Source organism: Trichomycterus rosablanca, chromosome 11, assembly GCF_030014385.1.
Source record: "Trichomycterus rosablanca isolate fTriRos1 chromosome 11, fTriRos1.hap1, whole genome shotgun sequence".
Lineage (NCBI taxonomy): Eukaryota > Metazoa > Chordata > Actinopteri > Siluriformes > Trichomycteridae > Trichomycterus > Trichomycterus rosablanca.
Window position 1 is genome coordinate 6297803 of NC_085998.1, and position 25623 is coordinate 6323425.

The 25623-nt window shown below is 43.8% G+C and overlaps 1 protein-coding gene across 6 annotated transcripts in view; it reads right to left on the reverse strand.

Annotated features, from left to right (window-relative positions):
* Positions 1-25623, reverse strand: part of ppfia1 (PTPRF interacting protein alpha 1) — a 97002-nt gene that overhangs the window by 66959 nt on the left and 4420 nt on the right. For all 6 annotated transcript variants that reach the window (XM_063005061.1, XM_063005059.1, XM_063005060.1 and 3 more), the window contains exon 2: positions 14617-14877. In XM_063005061.1, coding sequence (XP_062861131.1) covers positions 14617-14877 — 261 coding nt within the window. The remainder of the gene's footprint in view (positions 1-14616; positions 14878-25623) is intronic.

Consider the following 25623-nt stretch of genomic DNA (forward strand, 5'->3'; position numbering starts at 1 on the left):
TCCACGCCTCCTCCGACACGTGCACAGCAATCGACCGTCTTATCACCTACACTTGACGAGTGTAGCGTGGCGAAGCACTGCGTACGGAGGATCACACCCTTCCACCGCACTCCTTCCCATCTCCATGCAGGCGCCACCAACCAGCCAGCAGAGGGCATAATCGCACTAGACTGAGAGAGAGTCCCGCCCCCCATCTGAACAACCGGCCAATCGTTGTTCAAGCAGCCGCCCAGCCTTCAGCCGGCAAGGCAGAGCTGAGTTTCGATACCATGTATCCGGGATCTCAGCTCTGGTGAAGAGCGTGTGTTTTACCGCTGCTTCACCTGAGCGGCCTACTAGGCAGCATTTTAAGGGATCGAAGAATTTAGACACGCCTTCTTCTCGGGAGCGTAGGATGACGTAAAATGTATCTATATAGAGAGATCACTAGGTTTTCACACAGACCCAAAGTGCACCAAACTGTTGCCACAAGGTTTTACTGGGTGTGGCTCACACACCTGATCATAGAAGGGATTAGGGCTGGGCGGTATGACCAAAAATGTGCCCATATCCAGAGCGGTAAAGAATATTTATATGAGTTGCTGCCTATTGAAGCCTACAGCTGTTGTATTAACTGTGCTACGGTATGGTGGTATATGAAAAATCCATACCGTACAAGGAATCAAAGTCTTTATACCGAATGTACTGTCATATCACCCAGCTCTAGAAGGGGTGTCTACATACTTTTGGCCACATACTGTACCTGCTTTGTACAGTCATTGTTCGATATGAGACAGCGATACGCATCCCCGTTCACTGTCGGTGTGAAATCCGAGACCTAACGAGACACGTTTAGCCGATTACGGTACTGGATCTTCAGCCTCTGCGCTGGATCACTTTCACACACGGTATGATCACTCGCATCTGGGAAAAGCTCAGGGGTTCGAAATGTGCTTCAGATTTGTCCACATGCACTGAAGGAAGTGCAGGCAGAAGAAGCAGGTGAAGGAAGCAAACTTCATTTAGCCTGAACTAGAACACTGCAGGTCTCCATGATGTCTCCATGACGTCTCCATGGACGTCTCCATGAGGTCAATGCAGCAGATCTCGGGCAGAGTGAGAGCAGAACACACAGTGTGATTAACGTCACTGGTGGAAAAAGCGGCTCTGTATTGTTTGCTAAAGATCTCGGCTCTGAAGTGTACGACGTTCCCCATGACTCACGTGATGGGTGGGATCGAAGATCAGACCGCAGTCGGTTGATCATTGCAACACCGACACTTACATAACACACGGCTGAAACTGCTCAACCAGCCGTACGATTTTAGTGTGTGTGTGTGTGTGTGTGTGTGTGTGTGTGAAAATAGGAACACTTACTGAGCATTGTATTAGGAACACCTGTCTGCTACATACTTATTGTTTATTTTAAAAGCTACACCTGCTATTTAGACAATGGTCAGGACCCCCCACACAGGACCACCACAGAGCAGGTATTATTTAGGTGGTGGATCATTCTCAGCACTGCAGTGACACTGACATGGTGGTGGTGTGTTAGTGTGTGTTGTGCTGGTATGAGTGGATCAGACACAGCAGCGCTGCTGGAGATTTTAAATACCGTGTCCACTCACTGTCCACTCTATTAGACACTCCTACCTAGTGTGTCCACCTTGTAGATGTAAAGTCAGAGACGATCGCTCATCTATTGCTGCTGTTTGAGTCGGTCATCTTCTAGACCTTTATTAGTGGTCACAGGACGCTGCCCACAGGCGCTGTTGGCTGGACAAATTTGGACTAACTTTGTGAGTATACAATTACTGACAGTAGCCCAGCTGTTGCTTTGTACACTTTGTCAACACCGTGACCTTCTTTAGGACACTCACTGAACACATGATGTTTGGCTGGTGGATTATTCTCACTGTACTGCCACTAACATGGTGACGACCTGGTAGTGTGTGTTATTCTGGTATGAGTGTAGCAGGTGCAGCAGTGTTGTTGGGCGCACACACATATGCAGGTGCACACACACACACACACACACACAGGCACACTCAAGCGCACAAGATCATGAAGTATTCAGGACGTACATGTTCGCTAAGCAGATGTCCAGCAGGTAAAAGCAAATGGGATGAAGTTACTACAGAGCAGCTCATCTAGCAGCAGCCCCCTTCAACAGAGGGTCACACACACACACACACACACAGACGCACGCGCACACACACACGCACACACGCACACACGCACACGCACGCACACACACACACACACACACACACACACACACACGTTAACTAGTTCCTCACAAAAGAAACAATAATGCAACAGAAACGAGAAACTATGATTCAATAACAAACATCTGGGTTACTATATTATACTGGCCAAAAGTATGTGGACATCCCATGCACTGGGCATTAACTAGGGCTGCCGTGATTGGTCAACCTAGTCAATATTTTAAGTGGCTGCATCGTTTTTAAAACCGTTTGTTTTTTTATTTCTACAATGTTTCCACTCATATAACCATTCATATGATTCCCTCAGCACTACTTGCTGCGTACATGACCTAAGTCGTATTTGGTCCAGTCACTGGTTGGCCGCATTAAGCACCGTCTTAAAAAACGCCGTCTGCAGCCGAGTCAGAGGCCGATTGTAGAGAGCTTTCAACCCAAGACCCAAATCATCAATAGTCTGGGAATACTTAAAACTGGCACAAAACAAAAAGGTGGTTTGTACACTGTGCCGAGCTTTGATGGTACCGCAGAAGCACTAGCGCCATGTTGCACGTCTATATTGTTTCATTAAGCTTCTTAATCGCGGAGATCTTGGAATACCGTATTTCTTAGCGAGTTCAGTTAGGACGCATGAGACGCAGCAAAACCTTTACTTCTATATTGTTTCATTAAGCTTCTTTTTTTTTTTTCCTTTTTTTCCCACTTTAGCGCATCCAATTTCTGCCCATCAATCATCCTCTCACTGATGCTGGTCCCTGCTCCTGATTGGGGAGGACGAGGCTGCTCCACGCCCCTCCGACACGTGCACAGCAATCGAACATCTTATCACCCACACTTGACGAGAGCAGTGCAGTACAGCGTTGTGCACGGAGGGCCACACCCTCTACCGCACTCCTTTCCCATCTCCGTGCAGGCGCCACCAACCAGCCAGCAGAGGTCGTAATCGCACTAGTCTCTGAGAGAGAGTCCGCATCCGGCTTAATCCCGCCCCTATCTGAACAATAGGCCAACCGTTGTTCATGTGGCCGCTCAGCCGGCAAGGCAGAGCCGAGATTCGATACGATGTATTCGAGATCTCAGCTCTGGTGAACAGCGTTTTTACCGCTGCACAACCTGAGCGGCCCTTCATTAAGCTTCTTAATCACGAAGATCTTGGAATACCGTATTCCTTAGCGAGTTCAGTTAGACCGCCGCGCATTTTGCTGCGTTGGATTTTTTTGGTTGCCGCAGCGCTCAAATGTTTACATGGCTTAGAATGTGAAGTAAGTTTTGAGTGAATGTGTAGGTTAGGATCTGGGCTCATTCTGTCGTTACTGTACGTTGGACTTAATGAGACGTGCCCACTTCTAACTGTTTTATTTCTGCTATAAGTTGAAGCACTTTGCTTTGTGTACAGAATGCCATAAACACGTGTTACACTATTTAATATGGAGTACTTGAGAATTTGATAATATGGACATAAACCCTGTTTACATTTAGTTTTGTGTTATATTATTATGCCATACAGTTAAATAAAAAAAGCTTAAATTAAATTCTGAAATAAATTTGGAGGAAAATTAATCATTTAGAACAGGGGTGTCAAACTCATTTTCACCGAGGGCCACATCAGCATTATGGTGGCCCTCAAAGGGCCGATTGTAACGTATCCTGCTGTGATTGCAGTCACATTGCTGTTTTTCTTGGAGGCTGAATTCTGCATTTATATTGTCCTACTTTACCACAGACACGGCCTCATAACACAAGAGACGCACCGGTTTCTCTTCCTGAAGCACAAACTTGTTTTCACTTTCATTATATTTCCTCCTTATGCTTAATTTTCTTAATTATCTTCTTGTACATTTTGGGATTGTGTGTAAATATGTGTAACATCATCTACTGGCAGGCTGTGTCACTTTGCAGGTCACAAAATCAGCCTGCATTTTGAAAGATGCAGTTTATTGAGGATTTTACAGTGTATTTTTAAGACAATCATTCTGCCCTTACTAATAGTTTATCCCCCTTTCTCAGCTAGACAGACAGACAGACAGACAGACAGACAGACAGACAGACAGACAGACAGACAGCTCCCTTCAGAATACAGTCGGTTTTATTTGCTCCCCAGCTGTGTGATACACTGTGTGCATCAAAATGAAGTAAAAATACAAACAATAAAAACAATAAAGAACCTAATACAGTAAAAGCACACAGCTGTAGTCAAGTGTTACATCTGGTACAATATGAGATTTAACCAAACGTAAAATAAGGAGTTAAAATTGTGTGTAAAGATACTAATTGCTATAGTAACGTAACAACAGTATTTAATTACGGTAAATTTGTAACTAAAACGCTGTGATATACTCACTAAACATTTACTAACAACTGAGAATATAAACGTCACTACTTACAGACGATGCTTGGGTATTATACTGCAAGATAATTATTTGTATTTATTTATTATTGTTTACATTACTGACTACGCTACCCCGCGTTCTTTTGCCGTAAAAGTCACATGGCTTCTTAGCGAAGGTTAAAGTTAGTTGCCATGACTACGATGTCACGTTGTCTCTTAAAGGCGCAGGAGCGCATTAAATTATAAGCGCGTCTCTGTAACGACTCGAACCATCACAACAATCATACAGTCGTTTAAGCTCTCGCGGGCCGGATCAAATGACGCGGCGGGCCGGATCTGGCCCGCGGGCCTCGAGTTCGACACCCCTGGTTTAGATTAATCGACTAATCGATAAAATAGTCTATAGATTAATCGATATAAAAATAGTCGTTAGTGGCAGCCCTAGCATTAACATGACGTCCGTCTGAAAACCAAGTGATCTCTCTACACAGACGCATTTTACATCACACTACACGCGAACCTGAGAAGAAGGCATGTCTAAATTTTTATATACCTTAAAATGCTGCCTACCAAGGTGCCTTAATTCTAAGTGATAATCTGACTAACAAGAAGCATTCGGCGCTTCCTAAGCAGTGAAGGCAATCCCAGCATTCAGTTTCATGCATCCAGTTTCGTTCACCAAGATTGTGATTCTTCACCTCCACCATTTATTATTTTCTTATTACGGAGCAGGTGGGTACGTAGACCTGGATCACGCAGCTCTATTTTAATCCTCCTACATAAACTCACATCTGGCATTGACCTGCTTCTGCAGCTCAAACAAACCAGCCTTTGTGTGTGTGTGTGTGCGTGTGTGTGTGTGTGTGTGTGTGTGTGTGTGAGAGAGAGAGAGAGAGAGAGAGAGAGAGAGAGAGAGAGAGAGAGAGAGAGAAAGAGAGGAGTTGACAACATTCCAGGACATAAAAGGCGTGTTCGAGGCTTTAAAGACGGTGGTGTAATTTTGCTGCTCTTGTAAAACAACGCTGAGCTTTTGGTGCTGCTCTGGTTTCTACCATCACAGAGAAAAAAGCAAATCCGAACAAAAGAAAACACCGACCACAATTGTGCAGCATCTATTTAAACGTTCACAAAGTCCTGACTGGAAAAAAACAAATCTGATTAAAAGCCTCTCCTGCAGTAACGTACATACACTGATCAGCCATAACATTAAAACCACCTCCTTGTTGTTTCTACACTCACTGTCCATTTTATCAGCTCCACTTACCATATAGAAGCACTTTGTAGTTCTACAATTACTGACTGTAGTCCATCTGTTTCTGTTCATGCTTTGTTAGCCCCCTTTCATGCTGTTCTTCAATGGTCAGGACCCCCACAGGACCACTACAGAGCAGGTATTATTTAGGTGGTGGATCATTCTCAGCACTGCAGTGACACTGACATGGTGGTGGTGTGTTAGTGTGTGTTGTGCTGGTATGAGTGGATCAGACACAGCAGCGCTGCTGGAGTTTGTAAACACCTCACTGTCACTGCTGGACTGAGAATAGTCCACCAACCAAAAATATCCAGCCAACAGCGCCCCGTGGGCAGCGTCCTGTGACCGCTGATGAAGGTCTAGAAGATGACCAACTCAAACAGCAGCAATAGATGAGCGATCGTCTCTGACTTTACATCTACAAGGTGGACCAACTAGGTAGGAGTGGACAGTGAGTGGACACGGTATTTTAAAACTCCAGCAGCGCTGCTGTGTCTGATCCACTCATACCAGCACAATGCACACTAACACACCACCACCATGTCAGTGTCACTGCAGTGCTGAGAATGATCCACCACCTAAATAATACCTGCTCTGTGGGGGTCCTGTGGGGGTCCTGACCATTGAAGAACAGGGTGAAAGCAGGTTAAAAAAGTATGTAAAGAAACAGATGGACTACAGTCAGTAATTGTAGAACTACAAAGTGCTTCTATATGGTAAGTGGGGCTGATAAAATGGACAGTGAGTGTAGAAACAAGGAGGTGGTTTTAATGTTATGGCTGATCTGTGTATGTTCATTTAGTCATTTCAATCAGCTGCTTTATCCTGGTCAGGGTCACAGCAGGCCCAGTTCCACTGGCAAGCACTGAACACAACGCAGGATTACCCTGGACATGCCAATCTATCGCAGGTGAACTGGCTTGAGACAAAGACAGACAATCATTTTTTTATTTGTAGACACCAACCCGGCACTGCTAAGATTTGAACCAAGATCCCAGTGGGCGAGCATGATGGATCACTGCGCCATCTAAACCCCCTTTCATTTACACATTTACATTTTTGGCATTTATTAGACGCTTTTATCCAAAGCGACTTACAGTTATGACAGTATACAATCTAAGCAATTGTGGGTTAAGGGCCTTGCTCAAGGGCCCAACAGAGTTAACCTGGCAGAGGTGGGGCTTGAACCGCCAACGTTCTGATTTTCTGATTTGAACATTAACCACTAGGCTACAACTGCGCACACATGGTGGCTACACATGGTGGGAGCCAAAAGTCTTAGGCCACTAGTGAAAATGCTTTTATTTTGTTTTAAATTTAACAATGTTTTTTCAAGACAGATGATACAATCAAAAGAACAAGACCCTGGAGTTCACATTTCAGATCAGGTTTTTTCTAATCAGGGATGCAACATGATGCTGCCTCAACTTTTGCTTCTTTTAATATTTGTACACCATAAAGCCAAAATTTTCCCAAATGCAGAAGAAAGGAAAGGTCATTTCACTCCAAATCAGCATCAATAAACTTGATTGTTCATTTTAGAATACTTATAATGGAAATAAAGAAAAAACTGTAATATTTGAGATGGTTACTAGATTTTGTGGGTCTCTAAAGAAACATAAAGGTAATTTTGGAGGAACTGGCAACCCCGAGCAGCTCTGATTTCTGTACAAAAACAATGAGAGTAAAAGTTTCTTCATTTATTCATTAATTGTCGTCCTTTTGTTTATTAAACTCTAGATCTCACTGTTCTGCTTCACAGCTTTTGATGAACTCTGATCACAAGGCTGAATAATCCGTCTCTCATTCACTCACTCACTCACCCGCCCATTAATTCACTCATTTACTCATTTACTCACTCATTCATTGACTAACTCACCTAATCACACCTTTATTCATTCACTAACTCACCCAATCATTTACTCACTCATTCACTCACTTAATCGCCCTTTCATTCACGTACCCACTCATTCATTCATTTACTAATTCACCCAATCACTCACTCACTCCTTCACTTACCCACCCGTTCATTCATTCACTTACTCACTTATTCACTCACCAACTCATTCATCCACTCACTCACCCATTCATTCACTCCCCACTCACCCTTTCATTTAGTGACCGACTCACTCTCCCACTCACTCACCCTGTCATTCACGTACCCGCTCACTCAATCACTCACTAACTCACCCACCCACTCATTTACTCACTCAGTCCCACATTTACTCACACACCCCCACTTACCTATTTATTCAACGCACCCACACTCACACAATCACTCATTTACTCACACACTCAGCAATTCATTCATTCCCACTCACTTACCCTTTCATTTAGTGACCGACTCACTCTCCCACTCACTCACCCTGTCATTCACGTACCCGCTCACTCAATCACTCCTTCACTCACCCACTCACTCATTCATTTAGCCACTTAGACATTCATTCACTCACTTACTCATCCACTCACTCAATCACTCTGTCCCACACATTCACTCACACACACACACTTACAGTGGGGGAAATAAGTATTTGATCCACTGCTGATTTTGTAGTTTGCAGATCATTGACAAGCTCCTCCCGTGTAATTCTGGACTGACCTCACCTTTCTCAGAATCATTCTTACCCCACCAGGTGAGATCTTGCATGGAGCTCCAGAGTGAGGGTGATTGACTGTGATCTTGTATTTCTTCAATTTTTGAATGATCGCGCCAACAGTGGTCTCTTTCTCACCAAGCTTCTTGCTGATGGTCTTGTAGCCCATTCCAGCCTTGTGCAGGTCTACAATCTTGTCCCTGACGTCCTTTGATAGCTCTTTGGTCTTGCCCATGGTGGTCGAGAGATTTGAACGGAAGAAACTGATTCTGTGACAGGAGTCTTTTATACAGGGACAGGACTAATTTGTGTGCCTCATGGGCACATAACCGGTCTGTGGGGGTCAGAATTCTTGCTGGTTGGTAGGGGATCAAATACTTATTTCCCTTAATTAAATACAAATTAATTTATAACTTTTATTTAATGTATTTTTTCTGGATTTTTTGTTGATATTCTGTCTCTCTCTGTTAAAATAAACCTTCCATAAAAATTATAGACTGTTCAAGTCTTTGTAAGGGGGTAAACTTACAAAATCAGCAGGGGATCAATTACTTATTTCCCCCACTGTACCTATATATTCAACTCACCCACACTCACACAATCACTCATTTACTCACACACTCCCAGTAAACCATATCACATGATCCTGCTTTAACATTTCCCACAACACAAAGCACCCAGTGTAATGAGCTGAGGTTCAATACTAAAGAGCAGAGCTGTAACACACACACACACACACACACACACACACACACACACACACACACACACACACACACACACACACACACACACACACAGACACACACACACAGACACAGACACACACAGACACACACAGACACACACAGACACACACAGAGATCTGATTTAACCCCTTGACATTGGAAAAGTTGGTTGGTTTTAACCCTCCGTAGACACTGTAATGTTCTTATTTAGGGACGGTGGTAGCATTGTGGGTAGAGTTTTGAGCTATCAAACTGAAAGGTTGAGAGTTCGAATCCCAGCTCTGTTGGGCCCTTGAGCAAGGCCCTTAACCCTCTCTGCTCCAGGGGCGCTGTATGATGGCTGAACCTGCGCTGACCCCAACTTCCAAACAAGCTGGGATATGCAAAGAAAGAATTTCATTGTACTGTACACATGTATATGTATAAATGGCAAATAAAGGCGTTCTATTCCATCTATGGCTTTATAGAAGATACACTATATATGGTCAATAGTATGTGTACACCACTTCTAACTCTTAAGATCAGGTGTTTCTGGATAAAATAATAGTAATAATCTTTGCAGCAGCAGTCTGAGGAAGAACATTATAGATTAAATGTTTGCTTTGTGCAGCCAAAAGGTGTAACATCTGAAACATCGACATTTTATTACACTTCACACAAATATCAGGTCGCCAGCCAAACCCAGATTAATGCCTTCTTTTCTCAACGCAAACTTGGAGTGTCCGAATATTTCTGGTAATGATATATACACGGCTGTGCAGAGTGCAGCGATGTGACCGACTTCAACACAATGAGGAACAGAAGAGCAGGGCGGCATTTCCGAACCACCGAGACTTCAGGGCGATGAAAATAAAAGCGTCCACGTGTCTGCATGAGGTGTTCCTACGTCCCAGTGAGTCCCGAACTCAGGAATGTAAGTGAATTCCTCAGGACGGAGGGAGGGGGGACTGAAGAACGCCCTCGAGGCCGAGCTGTCCCAGTACGGAAAAGGAAAAGAACAAAAGGAGAACGAGGAAGGAACGACGTTTTCTATTTTAAAAGCTCTAGTGGCGAGACAGGAAGGAAGTGGGTCATTTAACCAGGACTGTTCGCCCACGGCTCAAAGACTGAGGGGCAAAACCATCGGCATCAGGGGTAAAAACATTTAACTCACATCCATTCAGGCTGACACGATATTGTTCCATCTTGATTCTTTAATGATGTTTCTTGGGGACCACGAGTTTATTTTAATATTGTACTTACACTCTATGGCAAAAGTATTTGGACACCTGACCATGAGCTTGTTGGGCATCCCATTTAAAGATCTTTTCAACTAGAACAACCACCCCTCCCTCTGACAAGGCTTCTCACTATACTTCGAAGGCCTATAATTAGGGCCCTACTAAATGCAAGGGAAAATGTGCTTAAATTCACAGACCTCGTTTTTCAAAAATCAAGAAGAAAAGAGCCACATTTCACAGCGGCCATTAAATTACACTCATAAACTGAATGACAGAATAAATGGAATAAATATATACACAGTATTTAGCGATTGCATCACGCTTCCTTCTCCACCAATGCCGATCCCCGCTCTGATCGAGGAGAACGAAGCTAACCCACCCCACCTCCGACACGTGGGCAGCTGCCGTATGCATTTTGTCACCTGCACTAGGCGAGTGCAATGCGGATCAGCACAGTGTACGGAGAGACACACCCTGACAGCACTCTGTTCCCGTCTCTGTGCAGGCGCCATCGATCAGCCAGCAGAGGTCGTAATTGCATCAGTTAAGAGAGAGTCCCTATCCAGCTTAATATCCCACCCCTGTATGAACAACAGGCCGATCGTTGTTCATGTGGCTGCTCAGCCCAGCCGGCAGGCAGAGCTGAGATTCCAAACGATGTATTCGAGATCCCAGCTCTGGTGTGTGTTTACCGCTGCGCCACCTGAGCGGTCTCAAATACAAAAAATCTCGTCCATGTTTTGACACACCCTATCTGCATCCACAGAATTGGTTGAGAGTTTTCCTAACTTAGTTACCCGTTGTGTTTTTACACTTCGACATCTTGACTAACCGATTGCTAACTGAATTGCCGTAGGATTGCAAGGACGCCTCATAATGCAAATTAACCAGTAAACGTTAGGCACTTGGGTGTGTTTGAAAACCTAGTGAGCTGCCTTGCTGTCTCACTGTCTACATAGGCAGCTGCCTCAGTAGAGAGGATTCTAATAAAGCAGCTTATTCGAACGCGCTACTTAGAAAGCGATAACATCGGGTTTCGCTTACTAAGCTAACACAGTTAGCATCATGCCATTTAAACCAATAGGACGGGGTGGCACAGCGCGCTAACATGTCAAATAACGTCTCCCTCCGTGTACCGAAAATGGTTAAACTGAATCGAATCAAATCTCAGCTCTGCCTTCCGACTGGGCTGCGCGGCTGCATGAACAACGATTGGCTGTTCAGGGTTAGAGGGTAAGAAAGTCGGATCATAGGTCCTCATAACTGGTGCAGCTGCGGCCCCTGCTGGCTGTCTGCACGGGGCTGAGGAATAATACTGATGGGGGTGTGGCCCTCCGTACACAGTGCCCGTCAGTGTATGAACTCGACTCGTGCAGGTGAAAAATGCAGTCTGTACTGACTGTACGTGCCGGAGGGGGCACACGTCAGTTGAGAGGCGCCCTCAGTCAGCGGTCGAATAAGTATAGAGGACGCAATCAGACTAGACTAGACTGGGGGATAAAAATTTGGGAAAAAATATAAATTAAATGTTGTTGGTCGACAACATTTTAAGGCATCTAGGATTTCGAACAGCCTCCTTCGCGAAAGATGATGTAAAATGCGTCTATGTAGAGAGCTCACTAGGTTTTCAAACACACCTTATGTGAATAAAAAAACCTTAAATCTGTAAACACTAGGGATGCATCGATACCATTTTTTCCCAACCGAGTACGAGTACATGTATTTTTGAACTTGCCGATACCGATACCTATTTAAAATACTGGGTTTTTTATTTTTAAACAAAAACACACGTGAGAAGTGACGAGAACTTTAATGATACCACGTCCAAAAATGCACGTCAACAAGTAGCGAGTGATCAAAGTGTTTGTGCGCTGACGTAGGGCTGTCGCGCTAACCGCAATTTTGAAATATCGCGGTATAGACCAGGCAACCGCAGGGCATGCCAAGCAACCGCATCACCGCGATATTCACGTTTTTTTCTTTCTTCCTTCTCTTTTTTTTTTTTTTTTTTTATTGGTGCAGGGTCCATCTTGTTTTATACTCTTACAATCGGGCGTAATAAATGTTAAATAAATTCATAATGAAAATGAGCTAAGAGCGACATTTTCCCAACAACTGTTTCCATCCGTTGCTGCTGAGTGTCAGGCTTTGTGTTTTAAAATGTAAATAATCGCAACATTAATTATAGGCAAGTTTATTAATGATCAAATTGAGTTCACACTCAATAAAATACTTGTAATTTAGACTATATTCAAACAGCCTCGGCGTACTAAAACACTTAATGACGGTTAATATGGCAAATATTCTCTTGCTGGAATGATTTAAATGTATTTTTTCGTTGAATAAAAATGTATTGAAATGAATAATAACTTAAAATGTCGTATACATTTTTATGATAATTACACCTACTAAATAGATGGTTAATAGTGGCGCGATAACCAGGCTAGATTTCCTCTGCTGTGTAAAGTTGCATGTAAGTACAGTACACGTGTGTATTAGTGTAACGAGCCCCATCAGAGAGAGTTTTAGTACCGAGGGGAACATCGCTACCCCACTCAGATCCTCTCTAAACCACATCAGGTGAATGTGTTGGTTCTTCTAGCGCGCATGATAACGCAGGTTTAAACTCTTACAGACTTTATTCTTTATTCTATTTTTTTTAACCATATTTTGATTAGATGTGCATTTAAAATATTTAGCCTAAACACTTTTTTTTCGTTTCACACTGTATATCTAGCCTAGGCTAGAAGCTAAATTTAAACCTTTTTTAATAGAGAAAAGACGTGCATCCCTGCTCTTTTCTGTATTTAACATTAAACACGCATTTCATTGGTCTTAAAGCTGTCTCATCTTTGTCATTATAAAGCAATAATATACCGAATCATAGCCTAACAATAAAGCTTGTTTATATAGCTCTAAAATCCAGATCAATTAAGTAATTTTCAAAAACAAAAAAATGGCGATATCACCGCATACCGCGATATTGAGACAGTCTGAATATCGCAAGGGGAAATTCTTTCACCGCGACAGCCCTACGCTGACGTGATGAAATCAAGGAGGAAAAATAAATGAATCTGAGTGGATTTGGCAACACGAACAGCATGGATTGTTCAGTAGTGAGTTGGAGGTTAATAAATATTTTTGCAATGTTGGTGTTTTGTTGTTATGTTTTGTAGAGAACGATCAGGTCAGAAATACTGTAAAATGTGTGTGTGCTAATGTATTCTGATATAAACTATATTACCCCCTGTCCCACCTGTTTACACTCCTCTCCTGCGTTTCCCCTCACACCGTATCCTGCGTTCTCATTGGCTGTTCGACGTGTCACTCATTCCCAGTCGCACATCTCAGATCAGATATCTGACGTGCTAGACGAGCGCTCGGCGAGCCGGTCGGGTCGAGTTGTTGGATAGTTACGCCGAGTTGCTCCCGAGCCGGCAAATCTAGCGCCGACCGGCCGCCGAGCGAAAATCAGGGCAAAAATCGTGTAGTGTGAACCAGGCATAACGCAGCAACGTGCACTAGGCACACGGTATCGGATGTTTAGTATCGGAGCCTCATTTGCGAGTACGAGTTAATGAGCGCGGTATCGGGCCAATACCCGATACCAGTATCGGTACTCATGCGTCTCTAGTAAACACAAACATTAAAGTTTGAATTTCACAGCAAATTCTATATTACACGGAAAAAGGCTCACGATTTTTACAATCCGTGAATTAGATCTATGATTCAATCCATAGGCCGGTCACCATGTGATTGGCTGACCTTGTCAGATTTCAATTCTACACTTACGATGAACCGGCCGGCTGAAAGTAATAAGCAGGACATTTTTCTTATCTCTGTTTGCCCAGTTACTGTTACAGACTTCATTATTGCTTCACCAGCGCATTCAGCCAGTTAGATCCAGCTCAGGACAAAACCACAAACAAAAACGTTCTGTAACGACTATTGAGACACTTCAGAGATTTTAGTTCATGATCATCCTTGAGCATCCCAACAACCACATCCACACCTACCACACACAGATCAAAGCATACATGCTGGCTCAAACCCCTAATCAGACCCTAAACCTACAGGATTGGACCCGGACCGCTTCATCTGGGAATCGAACCCAGGACCTTCTTGCTGTGAGGCGACAGTGCTACCCTCCGTGCCACCCTGGCTCCTGAATTAAACGTTATAAGCTGCACAATAAAACAACCAACCAGCTGGTGGTGAACGAATGTTAGGGTGTGGAGCAGACCAAGAGGTGTTAAACCAGCGTGAAACTGGTGTGAAACCGGTGTTACCTGAGGCAGGGCGGAGTTGAGCTGTCTCTGCAGGGCGTCTCGTTCGTGGCTGACCTCGTGCAGCTTGCCCTGGGTCAGTCCCAGGTTCTCCTGTGTTTCTCTCAGCGTGTCCAGCAGCCTGTCCCTCTCCTCCAGCATGGAAACCATCAGAGACTCGAAATGTCCCTCAGAGTCCGACTGCAGGGGCGAGCCGGACCCCCGTCCACCTCCGTTACTCCCCACCTCCGCCTCGCTGATGGTGGGCATCACCTCGCACATCATCTGCAGGAGAGAAGGAGAGTGACAGGAATGTGAATCAGGATTATTTCACATTTAGACATGTCCAGTTTCCTTCACTTCACCGTCAACAACATCCATGATGGTTAAAGAGGAGCAAACACTAACACACGTTTTATTTCACTAAGGAAATGAAATGATGAATTGTAAAAGATTTAATACATTTTATGAACGTTATGAGGGTCAGAAGAATAAAAAATTCATCATCTACAAATAATCTGAACACTTCTGGTTTAGATGCTCCAAGCAAAACTAATTTAATAAGAGTTTAAAAATCTTAAAGGTAAAATAAAACCAGAATATTATGGATAGATGGATAGATGGATGGACTGGACTGGACTGGACTGGGATGGACTGGGATGGACTGGGATGGACTGGGATGGATGAATGGATGGATGGATGAATGGATGGATGGATGGATGGATTGGACTGGGATGAATGGATGGACTGGACTGGACTGGACTGGAATGGTATGGATGGATGGATGGATGGATGGATGGATGGATGGATGGATGGATGGATGGATGGACTGGACTGGACTGGACTGGACTGGACTGGACTGGCATGGATGGATGGACTGGGATGGATGGACTGGACTGGACTGGTATGGACTGGACTGGACTGGAATGGTATGGATGGATGGACTGGACTGGCATGGATAGATGGACTGGACTGGACTGGTATGGATGGATGGATGGATGGATGGATGGACTGGACTGGGATGAATGGATGGACTGGACTGGACTGGACTGGTATGGATGGACTGGACTGGACTGGACTGGGATGGATGGATGGACTGGGATGGATGGACTGGACTGGTATGGATGGATGGATGGGATGGACTGGACTGGAATGGTATGGATGGATGGACTGGCATGGATAGATGGACTGGACTGGACTGGACTGGGATGGATGGACTGGACTGGTATGGATGGATGGATGGACTGGACTGGACTGGCATGGATGGATGGATGGGATGGACTGGACTGGAATGGTATGGATGGATGGACTGGCATGGATAGATGGACTGGACTGGACTGGACTGGGATGGATGGACTGGACTGGACTGGTATGGATGGATGGATGGACTGGACTGGACTGGCATGGATGGATGGACTGGGATGGATGGATAGATGGACGGATAGATGGACTGGACTGGTATGGATGGATTGGACTGGGATGGATGGATGGACTGGACTGGACTGGACTGGTATGGATGGATGGACTGGACTGAACTGGACTGGGATGGATGGACTTGACTTGACTGGATGGATGGACGGTACTGGACTGGGATGGATGGATGGATGGGATTGGATTGGATTGGATTGGACTGGACTGGTATGGATGGATGGATTGGATTGGACTGGACTGGGATGGATTGATAGAAAGATAGTCCTTAGACTGTGAGAGGAAACCGGAGCTCCTGGAGGAAACCCAGGCAGACACAAGGAGAACATGCAATTCCACACAGAAAGGACCTGGACCACTCCCTCTGGGAATTAAACCCTGGATCTTCTTGCTGTAAGGCGACAGCGCTACCCACCGAACCACTGTGGCACCCAGATAGATAGATACTAGGGATGTAACGGATACATTCTACCCACGATACAATGCGATTGACGATACTGAGTTCATGATACAATTTTTTAAACTGAAATTAAAGACAAATTATGACAAAGTTTCCTTTTATTATTTCTCTTAACAAAATAAAATAAAAAACTGTATTTGTGATTATCTTTTATTTGTCTAAATAATGAACGCCCTTTTATTTCTAGGTAGGTACAAACTATGCAAAACAATTTTGAATTAAGCCCAATTTGGCTGAAAAACTCCGAATCTGGCAACCAGGCGTATAGCGCCAGTGACGTCAACCAGGCGAGGTGTATAGCGTCAGTGCCCTCTGCTGTTTAAAGTGAATATTGATTCATCTTACATTCAAATCGATTTGAATCGTGGAATTTTTGACTCGGTTATTAACTGTCTTGTGGTGCATCGTTACATCCTAACAGATACTGTGTTGATCTCGAAGAAAATTGTTGAATTTGCCGGTGTTACAACAGCCAAACAAACAGTCGGTAGCTTCATAACTAGCTTTTTTTTATTTCAATATTTGGACATACCCGTTTCAGATCAACACTGTAAGGAAAGTTGATGATCTGTTACGGCTGGTACAAAGTACATCCACATTCCAGCGAGCAGCAGATCAGTGATGACATAACAAAGCTCTCTGAACAGGATTAACCTACTGAACATGTCAATCAGCCCAGGAACGTTCAGAGTCTGAAGGTTGCTTCTATCAATCTACAACACTAACACTGCTAACAGATGAACGCATGAACGATTCGGTTTGGCTGCTCCCGTTATGCCTAGTCCACACTACACGATTTTTGCCCTGATTTTCGCTCGCCGACTGGTTGCCACTAGATTTGCCGGCTCGGGAGCAACTCGGCGTTCTAAGCGAGATTTCTAGCATGTCAGATATCTGAATCCGAGTTGCCCGACTGGCAATGAGTGCCATGTCGAACAGCCAATGAGAACGTAAGACACGTGGTGAGGGGAAACGCAGGGGAGAAGTGTAAACAGGTGGGAGAGGGACATAATATAGTCTATATCAGAATACATCAGCACACACACAAGTTTTACAGTATTTCTGACCTGATCGTTCTCTACAAAACGTAACATCAACGTTACATTGCAAAAATATTTATTAACCTCCAACTCACTACAGAACAATCCAAGCTGCTCGCGTAGCCAAATCCACTCAGATTCATCTATTTTTTCTCCTTGATTTTACGCTGCACATCAGCACACAAACTTTGATCTCTCGCTACTTGTCGACGTGTATTTTTGGACGTGGTATCATTAAACCTTTCGTCACATCTCGTGTTTGTTTTCGTGACAGAACGTAGTTTGGGAGACCAGAGAAGCTCGCCTGCGATTCCAGTTGGTGATAGATCGTTTAGTGTGAAACCCCCTATCACCCATCAGTCGTGTAGTGTGAAATACACACCGACTTGAAAGACTCCCGATTACAAGAGATCCAGTAGTGTAGTGTGAACTGTACAGAGACCTGACGACCTGGAAAGTCGTGTAGTGTGAACCTGACATAAGGTGTCGTCACACCAGCTCACTAACAAACTTCATGATCAAGCAAAGCTCAGACACCAAACGTGTTCACTGATCAGTTAATACAGGGTGATTCTGTACACAAAATTACTCTGATATTACACGAGGAATTCCCGACAATACCTGAACTCTAATACCACAAGAGTATATTTATTTAATTGGACTTTGGACTGTGGGAGGAAACACACACGGACACAGGGAGAACATGCAAACTCCACACAGAAAGGACCCGGAGCTCTCCACCTGGGAATCAAACCCAGGACATTTTTGCTGTGAGGCGACAGTGCTACCCACTGAGCCACCCATACCACAAGAGTAAGCCACAAACAGTCGCCCAGAGGTTGTTGGGCGGCCAAGACTCATTAACGCCAGAGGACATGAAGTCTGTGGTGTCTGGTTCGGACCAACAGAAGATCTGCTGAGGATCCTGGTGATGAGATGATTGTATTACACCACAGTGCATCAAATTATTTTGTGCCAGTCAAAGCACCCACGCTAACTTCTGTCCACTGTTTACCTACAATTGGCAGGCAGGTATCAGAACTGGACATAAGAGTGATGGAAAACGGTCGACTGGTCTGACAAGCTCCAGGATGCACTGTATGATGATCCAACTCACAACATACAGAAGCTGAAGGAGTTGCTGGTGACGTCAGATGTCTCAATGGTTCTAATGTTCTTGTTCATTGGTGAATATTTATTTATTAGGATTTTAACATCAACTAACGGTAGTTAGTCATTATACAAGATTCATCAGTTCACAAGTTTAATGTCAAACACAGTCATGAACAATTTTGTATCTCCAATTCACCTCACTTGCACGTCTTTGGACTGTGGGAGGAAAACGGAGCTCTCAAAGGAAACCCACAGAGCCACAGGGAGAACATGCAAACTCCACAGAGAAAGGACCCGGAGCGCTCCATTTTCGCTGTGAGGCGATAGTGCTACCCACCGAGCCACTGTGCCTACACAAAGGCTACACAAACAGTCGGTAGCTTTTTTAGTTCAATGTCCACAGGTTGTTGGGCGGCCAAGACTCATTAACGCCAGAGGACATGCAGGCTGTGGCGTCTGGTACGAACCAACAGGAGATCTACTGTGGATCAAACTGCAGATGATTTTAATCTTGAGATGAATGTACCTCAAGATGATAACTTATGTCAACGGTCCAAAGCACCAACAATTGGCACACAGGCATCAGAACTGGACATCAAAGTGACGAGAAAAGGGTCGACTGGTCCGACAAGCTCCGTTTTCTCCAAGATCATGCACCAGGATGCACTGTAGGATAATCCAACCCACAATATACAGAAGTTAAAGGAGCTGCTGGTAACGTCCTGGTACCAGATACAACAGGAGTCATTCTGATGTCTCAGTGGTTCTAAAGTTCTGGCTCACTGGTGTAGAACATTTGTCTGTCAGGAACATTGTTTGTTTGTTTGTTTATTAGGATTTTAACGTCATGTTTTACACTATGGTTACATTCATGACAGGAACGGTAGTTACTCATTACACAAGATTCATCAGTTCACAAGTTTAATGTCAAACTCAGTCATGGACAATTTATGCCAAGTTCACACTACACGACGTTCCAAGTCATCATGTCGCTGTACAGTTCACACTACACGACTGGATCTCTTGTAATCGGGAGTCTTTCAAGTCGGTGTGTATTTCACACTACACCATCTATCACCAACTGGAATCACAGACGAGCTTCTCTGGTCTCCCAAACTACGTTCTGTCACTAAAACAAACGCAAGAAGTGACGAGGGGGTTTATTGATACCACGTCCAAAAATGCACGTCAACAAGTAGCGAGCGATCAAAGTCGTTTGTCCGCTGATGTGCAGCGTAAAATCAAAGAGAAAAATAAATGAATCTGAGTGGATTTGGCAACGCGACCAGTTGGAGGTTAATAAATATTTTTTTGTAATGCAGTGTTGGTATTATGGTTCGGCGTGGACGATAAGTTCACTTGTGTGCCCATGTATTCTGATAGAAACTATATTATCCCCCTCACAACACTCATTGCCAGTCGCAACCGACTGATCCAGATATTCAACCTGCTAGAGCGCTCGGTGAGCGGCTCAGATTGGGTCGAGTAGTTCTGCCCTGGAACATTGGTTATTGTTTTTTTTATTGTTCACAGAGAACAAACATATAGGACCAGATTTGGGGCCCAAACTGGTGGCATTAATATGGCATTAACATGGCATTAATGAAGCTGCAAAATTCCAAGTAAGGCAAAGCTAAAATCCTAAAATCAGGACTTCATTTTAAACTGAAAACACAAAGCAGGACCATTTCTGGCTAAAACCTTCTCATCTCAGTCCGACCACACCCACTTCACACAGTAATGACAGGTTTCTGAGGAACATGTTTTTGGTTAAACTGGTTATTTAAACAAAATCCTCTCATCACAATTCTCGTTTCCTTTTAGATTTAGATACGTTTGTTTTAACTCTGAACTCTGAGGAGCGAGAAGCTCAATCTACACCCATCAGCCCCCCATCAAACCCGGCATGTGTCAGCGAGGTAAAGATTAAACTGACGGGAGCAGAAGGAGAGAAGATTCTAACCTCATTTTGCTTCACCTAATGGACTGTATGCTCATAAGGAGGTCAAACACTGAGAGATTTACAATAAGCACTCAGCGGAGGCGCAGGACGAGGGGGATGGGATCCGGTTTTCAGCTCAGATTCCAACAGAAAGGAGCGGCAGATGGGTACCCGCGGGATACACGGGTACAGATAGCGCTCTGAAATGACCGATCGGCATCGGTGACGCTCACCTGTGTGTGGATCTGGTCCACACTGATTTGTAGCCAAACCTGTAGTGCTGCTTCTCCAGGTGTGCAGTGGTTATAATAAGCAGCTGAACACACAGTTCAGACCTGTAAGAAGATCCGAGCACCTCCAGAGCGTCGCATCAACCAATAAACAACCAAACATGGCGTGCGTGATGAGTCCACATCCATTGTCTGAGATGTTTATTAGTAAATATGTGTCAGTTCCATTAACGTCAACTAAAAAGTCAGACAAGCTTTAATATTCACCGATGAGCCAAAACATTATGTTTGTTTATTAGGATTTTAATGTGATGTTTTACACTTTGGTTACATTCATGACAGGAACGGTAGTTACTCATTACACAAGATTCATCAGTTCACAAGTTTAATATCAAACACAGTCATGGACAATTTAGCATCTTCAATTCCCCTCACTTGCACGTCTTTGGACTGTGGGAGGAAACCGGAGCTCCTTCTAAAAACGCGATGGATCTATTACGATCAGGGTTGAAGCATCATCCAAACAGCAAGGGGTGTCACTGTGGCGAGTACCCACGACAGTGGACTGAGGAGGGACGAGCCACCAACCACAGACAGGTTGATGCACGACCGAGACTTGAAGACAGAGGACATGAGGACAAGACTCTGGTGTCTGGTACAGACCAGGATCTAGGGGAGTTGTAGCCTAGTGGTTAAGGTACTGGACTAGTAATCAGAAGGTCGAAATATATAGAGTCCCTTACTCACTTATTTTGGGATTGCTCATTTTGCTCAATTTTTTGGACTGATTTAAATAATTTTATTAATAGAAAAATTAACTATAACTTTAAAATGAAAACTGAATGTATTTTATTTGGAATAACTAAAAGTGACATATTGAATTCAGATGAGACTTATATTGTCAACCTTCTCTTAATATTATCCAAATATCACATTCATTGTTGTAAATTTATGAATAATAGACCAAACTTCAACATTTTTAAGGCATCCTTTATATCGTACATTAATACATTAAAACAAGACGTACTTCAACGCTGTAGGAAAACTTGTATTCTTTTGTAATATATTTGTTGTTCAATAAAGTTCATTCGAAAAAAAAAAAGCGTCTGCTAAATGCTGAAAATATAAACGTAAATGTAAACTGAGGATGATTTTAATCCTGGTGATGAGGTGAATGTGTCACAACACACAGAGCATCGAACCCTTCTGTGCCAGTCAAAGTACCCATGCGACTCCCGTGCACTTGTGCAAACCACCTACAACAGGGATGCTGGTATCTGAACTGGAGATCAGGGTAATGGAAGAATGTTGACCGGTCCAGTGAACCCTGTTTTCTCCAACATCATGTGGACGACCAGCACATGTGCTATGTTTCATAATAATATATAATAAACAAAGTACATCACTGTCTGTATTTATGTTCCATTTAACATAAAGTTCTCTCTTGTACTGCTGTAACAAGTTACCTCCCTAAAAGGAGATTAATAAAGTCTTATCTTATCTAACACATGAAAGAGATGCAGCAGGCTGCACTGTAGGACGATCCAGCTCACAACATACAGAAGTTGAAGAACATCCCGGTACCGTCTTGGTGTCAGACACAACACGACTCCTTCAGATGTCTCAACGGGCAAACTATCTGAATCAAGCTTTCGCCACATGACAGAGGTTTTACTTGCAACCAAATACACTGTAGTAGCTTTGGACTATGTGCCAACAGGTTGAGGAAAGACCTGTCCGGTTCCAGTACGACTCTGCTCAAGGTTTTGTGTTGAGGAACTACAGTGGCCTGCGCAGAGCCTTTGGTTCAACCCAGCTTAACACTTTCGGGATGAATGAGCGTTGATTGTGAGCCAGGTCTTCTTATATCCAACATCAGTGGCTGGTCTTGGGCCCTACCACCATGTAAACCCTGGTTCAAATCTCAGACATGCCGCCAGCCTGGTCAGACATTCTGCAACAGCAACTCCAACAGTCTGGGTCTGTTCAAAAACCCTAGTGAGCTGCCTTGCTGCCTACTGCCTACCTGGGCAGCGGCCTAAGTAGAGAGCATTCTAATAATCCTAGGCTATTCTAGGAGCATTCTAGGCTACGGGGCAAGCCGTAGCCTAGTGGTTAAGGTACTGGACTAGTAATCAGAAGGTCGCTGGTTCAAGCCTGATCACTGCCAGGTTGCTGCTGTTGGGCCCTTGAGCAAGGCCCTTAACCCTCAATTGCTCAGACTGTATACTGTCACAGTACTGTAAGTCACTTTGGATAAATGCTAAAAATGAAAATGAAAATAACATGACATCGAACTCATAAGGCAGATTATTTAGACGCACTACTTAGACGGCAATTACGTCACCACAGTTTTACACAGTTAGCCTGAGGCAATTCAAACCAACGGGCTGAGGTGACACAACCCGCTAGCATGCCAGCCAACATCTCCCTCTGTGTATCGTAGGATGACGTAAAATGCGTCTATGTAGAGAGATCACTAGGTTTTTCGGACAGACCCATCGTCTAAGGAACCAGCACAAGTGGTGGAGAAATACAGAGAGTGTAGCGTTTTACTCCAAATTAATTGATTCTCTGTTAGATTGTAAGGCTGTTTGCTGCATGAGGTGATTGGTGGCTTCACGTCTGCTAGCCTGCAGTTCTCCTAAGGCAACCGGTTTGGACTCTTCAGTCATAAATGTGGTGGGATTCGCAAGTGCAATGGGAAATTTAACAGGGCGAAAAACTGGGAGGCCAAATGTGAATAAAAAGTGCAGAAAATGACCCTAATATGACCAAGAAGCCCAAGAGCAATCCAACGGTGGAGAAAAACATCTAGCACTGATCTCCAAAAGCTGTGTTCCATATAGACCTGCTGCATATAGTAAACACTCGATCAAGAATAAACTTTGGAGAGGAGCCAAGTCATGTTGCAACTCCAACAAGTCCGGATTTACACCACGATGTGTACGAGGCAGAGTTCAGAGCAACTGATTCACTAATTAGCCAACACGACAGCATCTATCGTGGATACAGACTAAAATTAGGGCTAAAATAATTGTTTGTTTATTAGAATTTTAACGTCATGTTTTACACTCCTGGGTTACATTCAGGACAGGAAACAGTAGTTACTCATCACACAAGATTCATCAGTTCACAAGGTTATATCGAACACAGTCATGGACAATTTAGTGTCTCCAATTCACCTCACTTGCACGTCTTTGGACTGTGGGAGGAAACCGGAGCACCCGGAGGAAACCCACGCAGACACGGGGAGAACATGCAAAGTCCACACAGAAAGGACCCGGACCTGCCCCACCTGGGGATCGAACCCAGGACCTTCTTGCTGTGAGGCGACAGTGCTACCCACCGAGCCACCGTGCCGCCACATCTACTACATGTAAATTTTACAGACCCTGAAAACCACACAACACTGTTCATGTGCTTAAGCTACTGCAGTAAAATTAGGCTCCGCTTTCTTTTCCAGACCAGCTACCCGTAAAAAAACTAGACGTTGACGTAATTAGTCAAACACAGTTCAGAAGGAAAAAAGCTCAGCAGAATGTTTATAATGCAGTGAAAATCTCATGTCTGGCACAAATAGAGATTTTAATCATTTTAATCGCCGCTGGACCTCAACAGTTCATTAGAGCTCTTTGTTTTATCTGTGCGTTTGGAGATTTTAATCTTCTCTACGTCGTAAACGCGGTGCTGTTTGTAATAAAGACCAAAGAACATCTAACAGAACTTCTGGTTTATTTGTTCAAAGCAGGAATAAACCTCGCTTGATTTTCAGTGGTTGAAGTAGGGCTGAGTGGTATATCGTGAAGATCGATATATTCCATATTGCTTTTTACACGATGTTAAAAACGGCCATATTCGATATAGAGTATGTCTAGGATACACAGGTTACCATTTGAGAACATTTAAAACAGAGCACAAGCGCTGCGCATAACGTTTTTCACACAAATGGATCACTGAGTAAAGAGTCAGAAACGACTCTTTTCAAACGAATTATTCATTGGAATCGAATCAGGGAGCTGTGCTCTTATCTATGGTAAAGATTCATTCGTTTTGCTCACACAGATGAATCAGTTCTTTTGCGAAAGAGATTCAAGCCTCGATAAACAGCTGTATAAACCAATCAGAGCTTCCGAATTCAGATTTTGGGCGGAATTTCAAGCTCTCTCTTGATTGGTTTCAGCTTTTTACCTTATAGGAGGATAAACACAGTAGAAAATGTATTAATATATTCTGGAAATATTCTGGAAACATATAAGGTGGCCTTCAAGAAGAAAAACAAGGTGATTTTATCTTTAATGGAACAACACACGGAAATAAAGTTGTTTCGCAATTTGAGGAAGAGAAGCTCAGGTAAGCAGCGGTTATGATTTTATGCTGCTGTGTGGTTGATCTGGGTCGGGGTGCTGTTGTTTAACGAGCGCTTTGATTTTGCAATGATAGCAGAGCATTATCAAATATTTTTTTATGCTTTTTTTTTATGCTCATTTATTTGAAGTAAAACGGACAACATAAATGTGATTGTGAGATTCTGCTGGTTTGTTTGGTGTCCCAAAATTCACGCAAGATTTGAATTTGGCGCCATTTGTGCGGTAAAGTGTTGCCAACGAAAAAAAGACAGCGTGACAGCTCACAGTTCAGGGTTATTAAAAATGGAGCGCTACACGAAAGAACAACGCGTTTTCATTGTTGAGCAATATTTTAAAAATAATGAAGGTTTGGCAGCTACAGTTCGCAATTCTCGTACAAAATATGGTCAGAATAGTAATTTAACTTCATTTCGACAAAAGAGTGCGTATGTGCCAGCAAAGCCGTGGA